Below are 16,369 nucleotides of genomic sequence, written 5' to 3'. Positions count from 1 at the left end.
AGAAAGTGAGAAATAACCTCCCCAGAGGGGATGGCCACACTGCAACCCCTTCTGCATTCTCCTCTCAGGATTTTGGGCACACGCCTGGTGTGAGTCTGTTTTTTTGTTTGTTTATTTTTTCCCTATAGGATTTGCTATAGGGCAAGCCTACTCACCAAAGAGACAAGGGACAGGCAGCACAAGAAATCACCCCCAGGCGGGGAATGGCCATGCATTCCTTTTGTCTTGATTCTCCTATTGGGCTCTTAGGCACATACACAATCACACCCAGCATGAGTTTAAAGCTGCTGGGCCCAGGACTTGAACTACAGTCAACTACATGGGAGTCCAGCGATGTAACCATGATGCCATCTGCTGGTCCCTCAACTCATATTCTTGATGTAATATGTATAGGACACTTGGTCCCCCAAGATTTCTTAGAAAAGCAGCCTGACAACAGAACAGTGCTTTGCCATTGGTATTTCATTATATAAACTGGAGTGTTATAAATCTGTGTATCTCCTAACATAGCATTGAAATTTAGGTCAATAAGGACTCATTGAAAATCTCCTATATGTCCAGTACTGTGCTACAAGTTTTCTTCATATGTGTTAACCTCACTTAGCCTTGTGAAATGGAATTATTGCTTTCAATTTACAGATCCAGAAACCTTGATAGACAGAAGTAACTTGCCCAAAGGAAGGCAGGTACTAGGTGTTATGGCCAAATTTCAACGCAAGTCTTCTAAGCACCAAAACTTAGATTGTTTGTTTTTTTTTTTCTCCATAAAAATGAGACCTTTTAAGACTTTCTTGGGACCAGTAGTTGGCGTAATAGCTGTGTCATTGGACTCCCACGTGGTCAACTGCAGTTCAAGTCCCGGACCTGGAGGCTTAAACTCACACCAGGCACGTGTGCGTGCATGTCCAAGATCCTGAGAGGAGAATGGAGGAGAAGGGGTTGGGTGTGGCCATCCCCCCTAGGGGGTGATTTTTTGCTTTCTGTCTCTCTGTCTTTCTGGCGAGTGCATGCACCCTATAGCAAAAACCTCTCAAAAAAAAAAAAAAAAACATACACACACCCCTGTTTTAGCTTCCTAAAAAAATTTTCTGGAATTCATTTTAGAAAATTTCCCTTCACAGAGAAGGGTGAAATATTCTTGACTTAAATAATTGTAGCTAGAACCCTGGCAAGTATTGGGAGGAAATTCAAAATTAATTTATTTATATGTGTGATTGGAACGGGGTACCTACAGATTTTCATGTTACTTTTTTATGTTAGTTCTGTAAAAATCTATGCAGGGCAGGAGGAATGTGTTTGATCATGTTTGCTGTGTGTAACTTTATAGCCATGTTAATATCTTATTCCTAGAATGCACCTATTCTGGTTTTATGTTCGTTTTTGTCGTCATCAGGTCCAGAACATAAATTATTTTCTGGATACATCTATTTAACACTGGAAATATATTTCTTTCTTTTTTTTCTTTTTTTCTTTTTTTGAGAGGTATTTGTTATAGGGTGCATACGCTTGCCAGAAAGATAGAGACGGAGAGACAGAAAATAAGAAATCACCCCCTGGGAGGATGGCCATGCCACAATCCCTTCTCCTCCATTCTCCTCTCAGGATCTTGGGCACTCACACACATGAGCCCGGCATGAGTTTAAGCCACCGGGTCCAGGACTAGAACCATAATGAACTACATAGGAGTCCAATGACATAGCCATTACACCAACTGCTGTTCACTGGAAATGTATTTCTTGCAGAGGAAAACTCAGTGACCCCTAGTGAGTTCAGTCATCCACTTGGGGAGGGGGGACTGTCTAAAGGTATCTATACCAAAGGATTTTTTCACTGATTTTTCCCTCGTGAGCTCAATTTTCTCGGTCTATAAAATGAGTGTTTTAGACAAGATGATTTCTAAGCTCTAAAGATTTGTGGTTCTGATAGATTTCATCTTTATATCAATGTTCAGTTTGTAAGAGAGCTCATTCTCAGTCTTATTTTGGTTTTTCAGAGACCTGGTCACATTCTAAAGTGTTGATGTGATTCGAATGACTATTGAGATTTCTTTCCTATATACTCATTCACTCTTTTCTCACATTTTAATATGATTTTTCTCTTTCAATTGGCAGACCACAATAACATTTACATGACATATGATTTTTCTTGGTAAAATTCTCCTGGATTATTTTCTGTGTCCACATGGGGAAATCTATTAGAATTCCTTTTCTGGTAAAGAGAATATTTACTTACCGGTAGTACGTGTTCTCTAAAGGTGTAAAAGTATAATCATTCACCTTTGCTCTTCCTATTTGGAGTAGGATCTGACTCAGAAATTGACGTTTATCAAAATTCAGTCTGTCTTATGTCAGGGCAGGAAAGCCACAGAGTTGTGAGCACCTTACAATTCTGTATCTTAAGAGAGCACAATTACAGGTAAGAAGTTTTCTCTCTTCCACAGGATGCATATGCTTATCCTAATTTTTGTAGGTTTACTATCTGGCCTAAATTTATTTATTTTCCATTTGGATTTAGATTCCAGGTTTCACTACCAAAAATTGTGATAAGAGAGGTTTCCTTTTTTCATTTTTACTTTTCCTCTTTCTTGATTTCTGCAGAAGGTCATTTTTTCTAGTGATTTGCATTAGTCATGGATAATTAAACCAAATTACTTGTTAGGTGGGGAAAAACTACATGCTATGCCACTTGAGAATAACCCTTCTAGAAGTTGTTATGTTACCTATAGTGAAGAGCTATTTATTCTTATCCAGTCTTCCAGTGAGTCTTTGCTGTTATCTCTGCAGGTATCTTCAGCATGGGGCAGACAACTCTTAGAGGAGATCTTTATCTTCCTTCTGGACACTTTGTGGGTTTTTGTCCTAGTTTTATTCTATATGATCAGAGTCTCTTAAATAAATCTTAAATTTTCTTCCTTATTTCATCCCATTTACCCCATCTTAAGTAGTATGAAAAGTTGAATAATAATTTTTTTGATGGGATCTGTTGGGTGATCCATATTTTTTCAGTTTTGTCTAGTATAACTAATTGATGGGGGCAGTGATATGCAGAAAATCAATAAAATACTTGACTGTGAAGTTGAATGAATGTATTGGATTGCATCTCTCACCAGTTGATTTGTAATGACCTGGTTAATGCATTTAAAATAGGTTCCCTAATACTTTTAAATGGTTATTGACAATTCTCTGATTTCTTTTCTCATTATAGCGCTGGATAAAGCAAGCCTTGGAAGAAGGGATGACTCAAACATCATCTGTACCCCAAGAGACTAGAACTCAGCACCTATACCAAAGTAATGAGAATAGTAACTCTTCTAGTATCTGCAAAGACAATGCAGGTACGTATCTAAAACCTTTCTGAATATATGAGCAGTGATTGTCCCAAGTCCATAGAAAAAATGTCAGTAAAAGTACTTCTGATACGAAAAAAGAAATAGCATGTTCTCTAAATAGTTACTTTACACCTGTCTTTACAGAGAAAGAGAAAGATCTCAAGTTCAGAGATCAGTTTTCCAGGACGACAAAGAAGGAACTAGACAGTGTACGCATAACAGCAGAAATGGTTATTGAAAAAGTTAGATATGTTTAAAGTAGTAAGTTCAGGAAATCTGTATCCATATTTATGGGAGGGAGTCTAAAGGTTCATGCAACACTGATATTCAGGAAAGAATCAAAATTCTAAGTGATCAAGTTGGGCAAGTCATGGTTGAGGGGACAGGGGATAAATAAAACAAACGAGAAAGTATCAGTTGACTGTTTACAAAAGGATTTGTATAATTGGTGTAAAAGCTTTTAGAAGACGTGCCTTTAAATCCAGTCTAAAAAACCTCTTGAGTCTTAAATTAGATGGCCATGAAAAATCAGGTGAGCCATTGATTTTCACCGCAACTCTTTGAGGGTTCTAATTGAAAGCACTGGTGCATTAATTTGTGATACTATCTTAACTTACTTTGGGATAGTTTTTCTACCAAACTTTCTTGCCACTCTCACTTAATTGAAAAGTTTTCTGTGGTTTTCATAAATTTATCTCTAAATTGGCTTTCTGAATATTGCACAGTCAAAATGCCAAAATAAATTAGATGCTATAGCTAACATAATATTTCAGATTTTTATTAAAACCACTCCATTGTTCCGATTTATCAACTTGCTGAGTAAATATTATGAACTTCAATTTAATTAAATAAATTTTTACTGGTGTTATCTGCTTTATATTAAAGTTCTGAATTCATCTATATTTGGGAGGAGAATGAAGTGTACTATCATATTTGAATTATGGATTTAGCTCATTCCTCCATCTTTAGATTGTATTATATTTTGTAAGTTAGTAAATATATAACTGCAGGGTAATAAAATCTAAGTGGGGAGCAGAAAAGAGATGATACTATTTATTTTTATTTATTTATTTTTCCCAAAGAGAGATTTTTGGTATAGGGTGCGTGCACTCACCAGACAGACCCAGAAAGTGAGAGCTCACCCCGCAGGGGATTGGCCACACGCCACAGTCCCTTCTCCATTCTCTTGGGATTTTGTGCACATGCGCACGCACACACACCCAGCATGAGTTTTAAGTTGCCGGGTCCAGGTCCTGGCCTAGGACTTGAATCACAATTGACTATGTGGAGTCCAGCAACATTACCGCTACACCATCTGCTCATCCCTTAAATACTCTATTTTTCCTGGCCAGCAGGTGTTATGGTGGCTAAGGCACTGGGCTCCCACATGGTCCAGGACCCGGTGGCTTGACAATCATGCCAGGCACATGTGCATGCATGCCCATCCAAAATCCTCAGAGAGGGGATTTCAGCAAGGACATCCCCTTGGGGCCAGGGGTGGGGATGATGTCTCACTTGCCCTCTCAATATCTACCTCTCTCTCTCCAGTTAGCATACATGCCCTATGGCAAAAACCTTAAAAAATATATATATATAAAATGTTAGGGAGATTAGTTAAACAAGATTAATATAAGGAAATCTTAGTGTTGGGGCCAGCAGGTAGCATGGTGGTTACAGTGCTGGATCCCACATGATTTGAGTCCTAGACCCAATGGCTTGAAAAATTATACTGGGTATGTGTATGCATGCTCAAAATTGCAAGAGGAGTAGGGATTGAAGTGTGACTATCCCTACCAGGGGGTGATCTCTCACTTTCCTTCTTTCTCTGTCTCTCATATGTCCTGTGGCAAAAATTTTAAAGAAAAAGAAGTCCTGGTACCAGAGTAATAATAGCAATTTTCTGCCAACTTTTTAAAGGGAAATTAGACTATTACTTAACTAAAATATGTTAAAAAGTTGACTAAAATAGACTAGCATATGTTTGTTATATGTGTATGTAGTTAAGGTTGGCAAAGTGAGATTATTTAGCAGTTCAGGTCCTGGAGAGCAAGACTGACAGGGCACTGCCTTTGTTACTGCACACCCTGTTTGGAATGGAATTAGTACTGTTAGTCACCAACCTTTATTGAGCTTCTGTTCCAGTTGCTAGCAGTGAGAAACGTTCACAGGACACACCTTTCCTTTAAGGAACACATAAACAGAAGAAAAATATTTATTAAAAATCAAGTAGGAATGAAGTGAGTGGCTCATGTTGCTAAAGGTTTTTAGTGTAATCCTGAGGATTTTTTTGTTTCATTTTTTCAAGATAGCAAAAAAATGTTAATCCAAAAAAGAGAAATAGGTTGATAGAGCAGAAAGAATCAAAAAGGACTTTATTTGAAGACCAACATTCCACCTTATTAACTATATGATGCTATTAAATGTCTCTGAGCTTCATCTGTTAAATGAGAATAATAGTATCTGCTTTCTGGAGCTAATGCACAATTGAATAGTGTGTAAATTGTTCAGTACAGTGTCAGACTGATAATAGAAATTATTACTGTCACTAGCAGAATACACTTTCTTGTTGAGTATTTCTACTAGCTGTGTTAAAGATTCTAAATTCCTGGGATCAGCAGATGATGATGGTTATATTGCTAGACTCCCACATAGCTTACCACGGTTCGAGTCCTGGACCCAGCAGTTTAAAACACACTGGCACATGTATGTGTGTGTGGCTGAGATCCCGAAAGGAGAAAAGAAGAGAAGGGATTGCAGCATGGCCATCCTCCCTGGGAAGTGATTTCTCTCTTTCTGTCTGTCTGTCTCTCCAGTGAGCACACATGTCATATAGAAGAGAAAAAATAAAAAAACTCAAAAAAAGATCCTAAATTCCAGAAAGCTAAGTTATACAGAAATAAAAGGTATTATTAAAGCAAGGAAGGGGCATAGTATTCATATTTGTAAATGATGTCACTGTATTCCTAGAAGAGTATAAATAAGTAAGTAAAAAACTGAAAATTAATTAAGAGTTCAATAAAATTACTGGGTAGATGATAAGTATATAGTAATACCATTTATATTCTAAGTAAATGAGTAAAGAAGAGTTTTTCATTTCCAACCTTATTGAAACAAACAAACAAAAAAACCTGCCTATAGGAACAACCTAGTAGTAGGATGTATAGAGCAAACCATTAGGATAAATATATTCTAAATTAGAGAAAATAGAGTCAAATTGTATATTGATTAGTGGAAAGAATAAACATCTATGTGTGCACACAGATATGTGTAAAATACACACACACATAGGCATACTGCAGTTGGCCCTCCATATTTATGGGTTCTGCATCTACAGGTTCAACCAACCATTGATTCAACTTTTTTTCTTTTCTTTTTCTTTTTCTTTTTTTTTTTCTTTTTTTCTTTCCTTAATTGCCAGAGGGCACATGTTCTTCCCATTGAAGAGGGAAGAACTACAGTGTAAAAGAGCACACTCATCTACCTGTAAGTGCAGTCATTTTACATTCCTTTTTCCTCCATTTCTCCATCCTGTTAGGATTCTGGGCTTGCACATATATATGCCTGACCTGTTTTTCAAGCCACTGGACTTGGGACTCAAACTGCAGTCAGCCATGTGGGATCCAACTCCCTATGCACAGTACTTAACCATTGTGCTACAGGGCCAGCCTTGGGTTGAAAATAAAACGAAAAAAATTGGTGGTCACCACACTGAACATTACAAGCTTTTATCCTTGGCATTATTTCCTAAACAGTACAGTATAACAACTGTTGGCTCAAACCCAGGATCTTTTACATGTGAGTTTAGTTTCATTTCCGTTTCCACTGTGCTGCTTCCTAAAATTTTATTCTTGATTTATTTTATCAGATTAACTTGCCCTCTGAAAACCCAACATAATACCACTTTTGAACTATATTTGTGATCTTACTTAGCATCTTGAATCTGTAAGAATATTAAAAGAATAACCTATTATGACCAAGTAAGGTTTTCCCTGTAAATGTAAGGATGGTTTATTATTTGAAAATATGCTAGTATAATTAATTTATTAGGTCAGATAGGGGAGGGAAAGTAATAGCACAGTGACTTATAAATTGAATACTAAAGTAACTTAGTTATGGCTTAAGTTTTATTTTAATTGCCAGAGGAAGTACATGCTCACTAGAGAAAAGACAGGGTAGGAGAGTTCTCTACCCACCCCCCAAAGAGGCATGATCACGCCACAGTCCCTTCTCAGTTTCTGCATTCTGTCGATATGTTGGGCATGCATGCACACACACAGGCGTGGTTTTTTTTTTCTTAAAGCAATATTTCTTTTTAAAATATATTTATTTAATTTATTTATTATTGTTATTTTTAATTTGACCAGAGAGAGAGAGAGAGAAGTGAGAAAGCAAGCTGTCGATTCCGGGACTTGAGCCGCGGTCAGCCATGTGGGAGTCCAGCACCTCAATTACCATGCCACCTGCCAGCCCCACGGGCATGGTTTTCAAAGTGCTAGAACTGGTTTTTTTTTGTTTGTTTGTTCGGTTTTTGTTTTGTTTCTTATTGAGAGGTTTTTGCTATAGGGCGCGTGCGCTCGCCAGACAGAGAGAGACATAGAGACAGAAAGCGAGAAATCACCCCCCAGGGGGGATGGTCATGCCGCAATCCCTTCTCCTCCATTCTCCTCTCAGGATCTTGGGCACACACACACACGCCCGGCGTGAGTTTTAAGCTACTGGGTCCGGGACGCAAACAGCGGTCGACTACATGGGAGTCCAGTGACATAGCCATTACGCTAACTGCTGGTTCCCTGGAACAGGGACTCGAACCACAGTCAGCCATGTGAGATCCAGCTCCCTTACCCCTTAGGCTATGGGACTGACCTGTGGATTTTTTTTTTTAATTTATCTCAAAATAGTTGCCAGTGATCGTGAATCAGTGTGTGAATGAGTTAAAGTTTAAAATGGGTTAGTAAATAATCTCATTAACATATTCAAAAATTGTCTGCCAATATGATTACCTCCAAAAAAACTAAGAGATCACATTTATAAAATGAGTGTGTGGGGTTAAGGTTCTAGACTCCCACATGGCCAACTATAGTTCAAGTCCCAGACTTGGTGGCTTGAAAATCATGCCAGGCACATGAATGTACATGCCCAGAATCCCAGGAAGGGGAATAAAATAGAGAAAGGATCGGAGTATGGCCATCACCTCAGGAGATGATTTCTCACTTTCCTTCTCACTGTCCCTGGCAAATGCACACTCACTATGGCAAAAAAACTTAAAAAGAAAATGTCACCCTGTATGAATAATATGATCATCTACCTAGAAAAACCAAGAGAATTAACTTGATAAAACTACGAGATCAGTAGGATTACTGAAGAAAATATATATTAACTAATAGATATACATACATGAATATTTGTAACATTTTTCAAAGGGTTAACTTCCATATTATTTAAAGAGCCCTTACAGTTGAAGGGAAAGATTAACACTCCCAGTACCATGCAGGCCTTTCACAAAACAGTAAATGGTAAGTTAGGAAGTATATTTACATATTCCTTTTATTTAACACTACTACATGCAGCCATTTGTATTTAAAATTTATGAAATAATAAAATAAATAAATAAATTGGTTAAATTTTGTCAGTATCAGTGCTGAATATTAAAAGCTCAGTCTGGGTACCAGCAGTTGGCATAGTGGCTATGTCGCTGGACTCCTTCCATGTAGTCAACCGCAGTTCAAGTCCCAAACCCAGTGGCTTAAATTCACACCGGGCGTGTGTGCGTGCGTGCCCAAGATCATGAGAGGAGAAAGGATTGCGGCATGGCCCTCTCCACCTCCACTCCCGAGTGATTTCTTGCTTTCTGTCTCTTTGTCTCTCTCTCTCTCTCTCTCTCTCTCTCTGTCTTTCTGGCGCATGCACATGCCCTATAGCAAAAACCAAAAACCTCTCCCCTCAAAAAAAAACTCAGTCTGGAAGGGACCAGCAGATGACGTGGAGTTTATATAGTCAACCACGGTTCAAGACTTGAACCTGGCAGCTTAAAACACACTGAGCACATGTGCTTGTATGCCCCAAATCCCAGAGGAGAATGGAGGAGAAGGGATTGCAGTGTGGCTGTCCCCCCTGGAAGGGTAATTTCTTTGCAGTGAGCATACACACCCTGTAGCAAAAATCTCTTAAAAAAAATAAAAATAAGAAAACAACTCAATCCAGGAAGAAACAGATGGTATAACACTTAAGTTGCTGGACTCCCACATAGTTTACCACAGTTCAAGCCCGGGTCCTGGCAGCTTAAAATTCACACCAGGAGTGTGTACATGTGTGCCCAAAATCCCAAAAGAAAAATGGAGGAGAAAGGGATTACAGCGTGGCCATCCCTCCTCGGGGGATGATTTCTCGCTCTCTGGCTCTCTGTTTTTCTCCATCTCTCCGGCAAGCGAACATGCGCTATTGCAAAACTCTGTCTTTAAGAAAAAACTCAATCTATAAGTTTGTTTTCATTGTCATAGGAAAGTTTTGCCATGTATTCCGAGGGTCAATAGTTATTGAATAATATTGGGAACCAGCAGTTAGCGTAATGGCTGTGTCACTGGACTCCCACGTAGTCAACCCCGGGTCACGGGACCCGGTGGCTTAAAACTCACGCCGGGCACGTGTGCATGCGTGCTCAAGATCCCGAGAGGAGAATAGAGGAGAAGGGATTGCAGCGTGACCATCACCCCTGGGGGGTGAAGCTAAGCTAGCTTTCTGTCTCTCTGTCTCTCTCTGTCTGTCTGGCGAGCGCACGCGCCCTATAGGAAAAAACTCTCCAAAAAAAAAAAAAAGAATAGTTATTGAATAATGTAGATAAGGCAAGAGTCAATTAGGCCATTTCCAGAAAAAAGGATCTAGATAAAAACACATCCGGATACTAGTAGTGTATTGAGTATGATTTCAAGTTATGTGTGTTTTTGTGACTGTCAGCATTTGTTTATATAATTGTGGGAATTCCTTGAGTAAAAGGAAAAAAGGATGGACGAATAAATTAACCACATAAAATTTGAACACTGTATGGAAAACATGAAAATTTTTAAAAACTAGGTGGCATGGTGATTAAAGCACTGGATTCCCATATGGCTGACTTACATCAAGGTCACATCTTATATCCGGTGGCTTAAAAATCATGCCAGGCAGGTGCGCGTGCATGCTCATAATCCCAAGAGAAGAAGGCATTGTGGCATGGCCATCCCTAAGAGGGTGATTTGTCTGTCTCCCTCCCTCCCTCCCTCCCTCTCTCTCTCTCCCTCTCTCTCTCTCTCTCTCTCTCTCTCTCTCTCTCTCTCTCTCTCTCTCTGGTGCATACATGCACCCTGTGGCAAAAACCTAAAGAAAACAATTTTAAACTAGGCAGCTGACCCATAGTCTTCTCAAGGGCAGATGTCAGGTCAGTTTTGAATACAATATTACATGGAATATTGTATATACATGTAATAAATATGTATATATTTGTTGAATACAGTATCATAATGAATAATCAGCAATATATTAAATGAATGCCTGATACATTAATTAGTACATGGTAGTTTTTATCTTTTTTTATAACTTTACTATATCACTTAAAGACTCTTGAAGTATGTGAAAGTTATTCCAGACACAAACTGAATTTCATGTTTGTTTTTTATACTTGGCACTTTTTTTAAAGAAACAAAAAATATTTAGTATCTGGAACGAAAAGAAAATATGAATATACTCCCAATCTAGGAAAATAAAACACTCTGAGTTATGAGGAAGGAAAATACAGGACCAGCAGTTAGCGTAATGGCTATGTCGCTAGACACTCATGTAATCAACCATGGTTCGAGTCCCCGGCCGTGTTTCAAGTCCTGGACCCAGTGGCTTAAACTCACACTGGGCACGTTTGAGTGCGTGCCCAAGATCCCAAGAGGAGAATGGAGGAGAAGGGATTGTAGCGTGGCCATCCCCCCTGGGGGGGTGATTTCTCATTCTCTGTCTTTCTGGCGAGCACACGCATCCTATAGCATAAACCTCTCCGAAAAAATAAATAAATAAATAAGTGAAGGAAAATACATTAGTTATAGTACTTATTGCATTTATTCTTCCCTCTCTTAAACATCTACTACTGTAGCTCAGTGTTTCCTAATAAGTCTTTATGTTAACTTCTCCGTTACCTCTGATGGTTTCTACTTACCTATTTCATCGTAACCATTGTTGCCAGGTTCACGTGCAGTATAACTCTGGTTATAACATATTGACCCAAAACTTTTCCTTAAAGATCTGAGATAGATCTTATTCCTTCCACCAAACCTTGGGGATATGTTATAATTTAATCTCATGACTAAGAGCTTAAATGGCAGCTAGATTGCCTGTCTTTGCATAGAAGTCTCTTTAACATGCGGGAGATTATAGTGTTTGATTTATGGAGTTATTACAGTTAAGTCAGATACTCTACATAAAGCACATAGTTTACTGCTTGGTATATAATAATCACTTAAAAATGCAGATTTTTGGACTAGCCAGTGACAGATGGTTCCCACATAGCCGACTGGTTCAAGTCCCGGACCCGGTGACTTGAAAAATACACCAGTGTGGGGAACCAGCAGTTAGCGTAATGGCTATGTCGCTGGACTCCCACGTAGTCGACCGCGGTTCGTGTCCTGGACCCGATGACTTAAAACTCACGCCAGGCGCATGTACATGCGTGCCCAAGATCCCGAGAGGAGAATGGAGGAGAAGGGATTGCAGTGTGACCATCCCCCCTGGGGGATGATTTCTCACTTTCTGTCTCTATGTCTCTCTTTGTCTGTCTGGCGAGCACACGCGCCCTATAGCAAAAACCTCTCAAAAAAAAAAAAATACACCAGTGTGTGCACATGCATGCCCAAATCAAAATCCAGTGAAGAGAACAGGGAAGGAATTGCGATGTGGCCGTCCACTCGGGGGGTGTGGGGGTGATTTCTTTGACTTTCTCTTTCTGGTGAGCACACAGTCCCAATAGCAAAAACTACAACATACACACACACATACAGCTTTTTTTAAACTAGCATATACCAGTCTAATCACTGATCATACTAATACTGAACATGTTTTATATGTGTTTTCTCTTTTTTATGAACTTGTACACCCCCTTACGCATAGACTATATGAAGTCTATTTCTCCTCACATACCTAGTTCAGCGATATTCATGTAGTAGATATTAAGTAAATAGGTTTCTTTTTTACTATAAATGAAATCAATAGAAGTGTATTTTTCCTCTGAGAGTTCAGTGAGATAGTTACCTTGGCCTGGATGGTGACTAAAGTTTATAGTACCTTGGTTTTATAAGTGGACATATGTATAAAAAGTAGGAATATTTTGAGACCAGCAGATGGTGCAGTGGTTACATCGCTGGACTCCCACGTGGCCAACCGTGGTTCAAGTCCCGGACCTGGTGGCTTGCTCTCTCTCTCTCCCTCTCTCTCTCTCTCTCATTCTGACCCTCTGACCAAATTAAAAAATAAATAAATAAAGTTAAATAATTCTAAAAAGAAAAAAATCACACCGGGTATGTGTGCATACATGCCCAAGATCCCAGGAAAAGCATAGAGAAGGGATTGCTGCATGGCCATCCTCCCAGAGGGTGATTTTTCACTTTCTGTCTCTCTGTCTCTTTCATCTCAGTGAGTACACACACCCTATAGTGAAAATCTCTCCCTTTAAAAAAAAAGTAGGATCATTCAATCAAAAAAGGAGTACCAGGGACCCAGCAGTTAGCGTAATGGCTATGTCACTGGGCTCCCACATAGTCGACCGCGGTTCGCGTCCCGGACCTGGTGGCTTAGAACTCACGCCGGGCGCATGTGTGTGCGTGCCCAAGATCCCAAGAAGAGAATGGAGAAGGGATTGCAGCGTGGTCATCCCCCATGTGGGGTGATGTCTCACTTTCTGTCTCTATGTCTCTCTCTGTCTGTCTGGCGAGCGCACACGTCCTATAGCGAAAACCTCTCCAAAAAAGAAAAAGGAGTACCAGACTAGCATTTTCAAATGATTGGGGGAAATTTCTGTAGAAATCATTTTACACTTTTAAGCACTCTTAATCCCAGGGACTAGATGTGGGTCAAAAACTCAAGTATAACTATTGTCTATTCAGACAGTTATAGAAAGAGCTGTAGAAAAGGATAACATATATGTAAGAGATGAAAGGAATAAGGGTTTAGCATCACAATACCTGGTAATGTGACTATTAAATAGGGTGTTTTTAATGAAATAACAAGGTTGTAGAATTTTTGGAAACTCTAGGACCAGCAGTATGGCTATGTCGCTGGACACCCATATTGTCGACTGTGGTTCAAGTCCTGGACCCGGTGGCTTAAACTCACGCCAGGGGAATGTGCGTGTGTGCCCAAGATCCCAAGAGGAGAATGGAGGAGAAGGGATTGCAGCATGGCCATCCCCCAGGCGGGGGGGAGGGTGATTTCTCGCTTTCTGTCTATCTCTTCCTGGTGAGCATATGCGCCCTATTGCAAAACCTGTCCAAAAAAAAAAAGAATTTTCAGAAACTTGGTGTGAAAGACAGTAAATTATATTTTGCTCCAGAAGAGACTAAATTAGCTAGGGTCTGGGGCCGGCGTGTGGCATGGTGGTTAAGGGTGCTGGACTCCCACTTGACCAACCACAGTTGAACCTAGCAGCTTGTTCTCTCTCTTTCTTCCTCTCTCTCTCTGTCTGTCTCTGCTCAAATTTAAATAAATAAAGAGAATTAAATAAAATAGCTATTTTTAAAAATTTTAAATTAGCTAGGAATCAGTGATTAGAATTGTCAGATTCAGCTGAAGTTTCTCTAGAAGACAGGACATTTTAAGACTGGTTCTGAGTGTAGTGGTTAAAGAGGGTTATTTCGGGCTTTTGGTTTGATTGAAGGACATAGTTCAATGACATAAGGCACAAGAGGAGCTAAGAGCCATTGTAGATTAGCGATTAATGGTTTTGCTACAGAGCTGCCTCCCATTAAACTGTGGTTTCAAACTTTCATCTGAGCTTTGTATTTCACAGACTTGTTGAGCCCATTAAAGAAATGGAAGTCTCGCTATCTGATGGAGCAGAATGTCACCAAGTTACTTCGGCCTTTGTCTCCGGTCACCCCACCCCCTCCCAGTTCAGGCTCAAAGAGCCCCCAGCTCACACCTGGCCCTTCTCACCCAGGAGAAGAGGAGTGTCGAAATGGATACAGCCTTATGTTTTCGCCAATCACGTCTCTTACTACTGCTAGTCGCTGCAACACTCCTCTGCAGTTTGAGGTGATTTGGGTTGATGGTTGGGAATGCTGGGTATGAAAATCATCATCTGTACCTCATTTCAAATATAATATCATTTCAAATGTTTCTTCACTATCTTCTTCCCCCGTCTCAGCAAGAGAATGGGAAGCCTCAGGGTCAGTGTGGCCTGTTACCTGGTAGCCTCTCATCTTGGCAGCCCCTGGACTTGCCCAAATAGGAACTGTGCTGCCATAGATTCCATTCATCTCTCTTGCATGCAGTCCATCAGTCTCCATACCTTTAGACAGTAAGCATGCTAGATCTCCGTCTGTCTTTACTGTATACCCTGGCCAAAACAGGCCTTTAGCTGCCTCTAGTGACCACCAGGAAAACCAGCCTGAGAGCTCAGATTACACTGATTGATTGATTGTGTCTTTGTTTCTAGGCCTTTAAGAGAATGAAATGTCTTTCCCAGGTTGTTTGGTATTTCCATTAGGGCTCAGTGATAGATTTAGTGAACACTGGGGTCCTGCTTATGGTGTATGCAGCTTTTCCCCACTCTAGATTACTTTTCCTCTTGTTATAATGTGTTAGGAATCATAAACAGTCAAGAGGAGCTGGCAACATGCATTTATGATAGCCAGGTTTACTACATTCACTCTTTGGATTAAGTTAGAAATGTATACCTCAGCTGCTTGAAAAAATAATTCTGAATCACTTTAGTATTTTAAGTTTGGGATGATAGCAGGTTGGAGTAGAATTCATGTGTACCAAAACCTCATCTATTGTATGTTGCCTTGATTTGTACCTTCTCAGAAAAATTTCTTCTGACCACCACTCAGTTCTATCCCAACTTTGACTTCTCCAGATGTGTTCGTGCATAAAATTTGAAGTTACAATCAATCCCATCTTCCCTGTTTAGACTTTATGAGTGTGGGGATTAAAAATACCTGAATTTTTACATAATGAGCTCAGGAGTAGCTAGTAGGCCTGAAAGCAAAGCTATACTCTCTACCTAACTCTGGACCACAGCAACTATTCTGGAGCAAACTCCTTTATGGATTTGGGGGGAGGGGCTGATTATATTTGATTTCTAGGGAAATTACTCTTTACTTAGTTGTTCATGGCATTCTTTTTAGCCAAATATTAAATTCAGGCCTTTCTAAATTTACTTGGAGTTAGTTAACAACTGAAATTTTATGGAAAGATTTCTCCCTGAGGGCAGAAGATTATATGACTAAAGTTTTACTTTATCAGTGCAAATTTTCTTACAAATGTGAAATGACAGAAATTAGAAGGTCACCTTACATGGCAAGCACATAGAACTCGGTGCACCTCCTTTCTGTTACAGCACTTTCATTGGGTTGTCGGGAAAACCTTGCCCATTTTCATGTGGAAAAATACATTGTGACTTCCCAGGTGACCTAATCCATGGCTACGAAACACTGCGTATACACCTTATCTTTTTAAATGAAAGATTGTTTTAGTGATGAATAGTTCTAGGAGGGAAAGAAAATATACCTTAGATAGCAAAATGTCCAATGCATTGTCCTACTACTATAAAATTATGATTTAACTAAGTAAATTTCTCATCAGTGATTCAAACAAACATCATCCCCCTGACCCATCTTCAGCACCATTCTGATGTCCACAATCTTTATTGTAGTCTAGTACAGAGAGGTGGGGAATCTTTTTCTGTCAAAGACCATGACACATCAAGAAATGTTAAAAAGGTATCATAAGTAGACACCAGCTTAGTTTGGGGTAGGATTTTTTTTTTTTTTTTTTTAGGGGGGGGGAGAGAGATTTTCACTACGCCGC

General features: G+C 39.6%; 1 protein-coding gene across 15 annotated transcripts in view; it reads left to right on the top strand.

Annotated features, from left to right (window-relative positions):
* Positions 1-16,369, top strand: part of SETD5 (SET domain containing 5) — a 99,023-nt gene that overhangs the window by 69,838 nt on the left and 12,816 nt on the right. For all 15 annotated transcript variants that reach the window (XR_003549953.1, XM_027773259.1, XM_006152029.3 and 12 more), the window contains 2 exons: positions 3,205-3,334; positions 14,346-14,590. Coding sequence is in view for 14 of the 15 variants with exons in the window: in XM_027773259.1 (XP_027629060.1) it covers positions 3,205-3,334; positions 14,346-14,590 (375 nt within the window). In the remaining variant the exon portion in view is untranslated. The remainder of the gene's footprint in view (positions 1-3,204; positions 3,335-14,345; positions 14,591-16,369) is intronic.

Source organism: Tupaia chinensis, unplaced genomic scaffold (genome assembly GCF_000334495.1).
Source record: "Tupaia chinensis unplaced genomic scaffold, TupChi_1.0 Scaffold000333_1, whole genome shotgun sequence".
NCBI classification, from domain to species: domain Eukaryota; kingdom Metazoa; phylum Chordata; class Mammalia; order Scandentia; family Tupaiidae; genus Tupaia; species Tupaia belangeri.
This window is presented reverse-complemented; position numbering and strand designations above follow the sequence as displayed.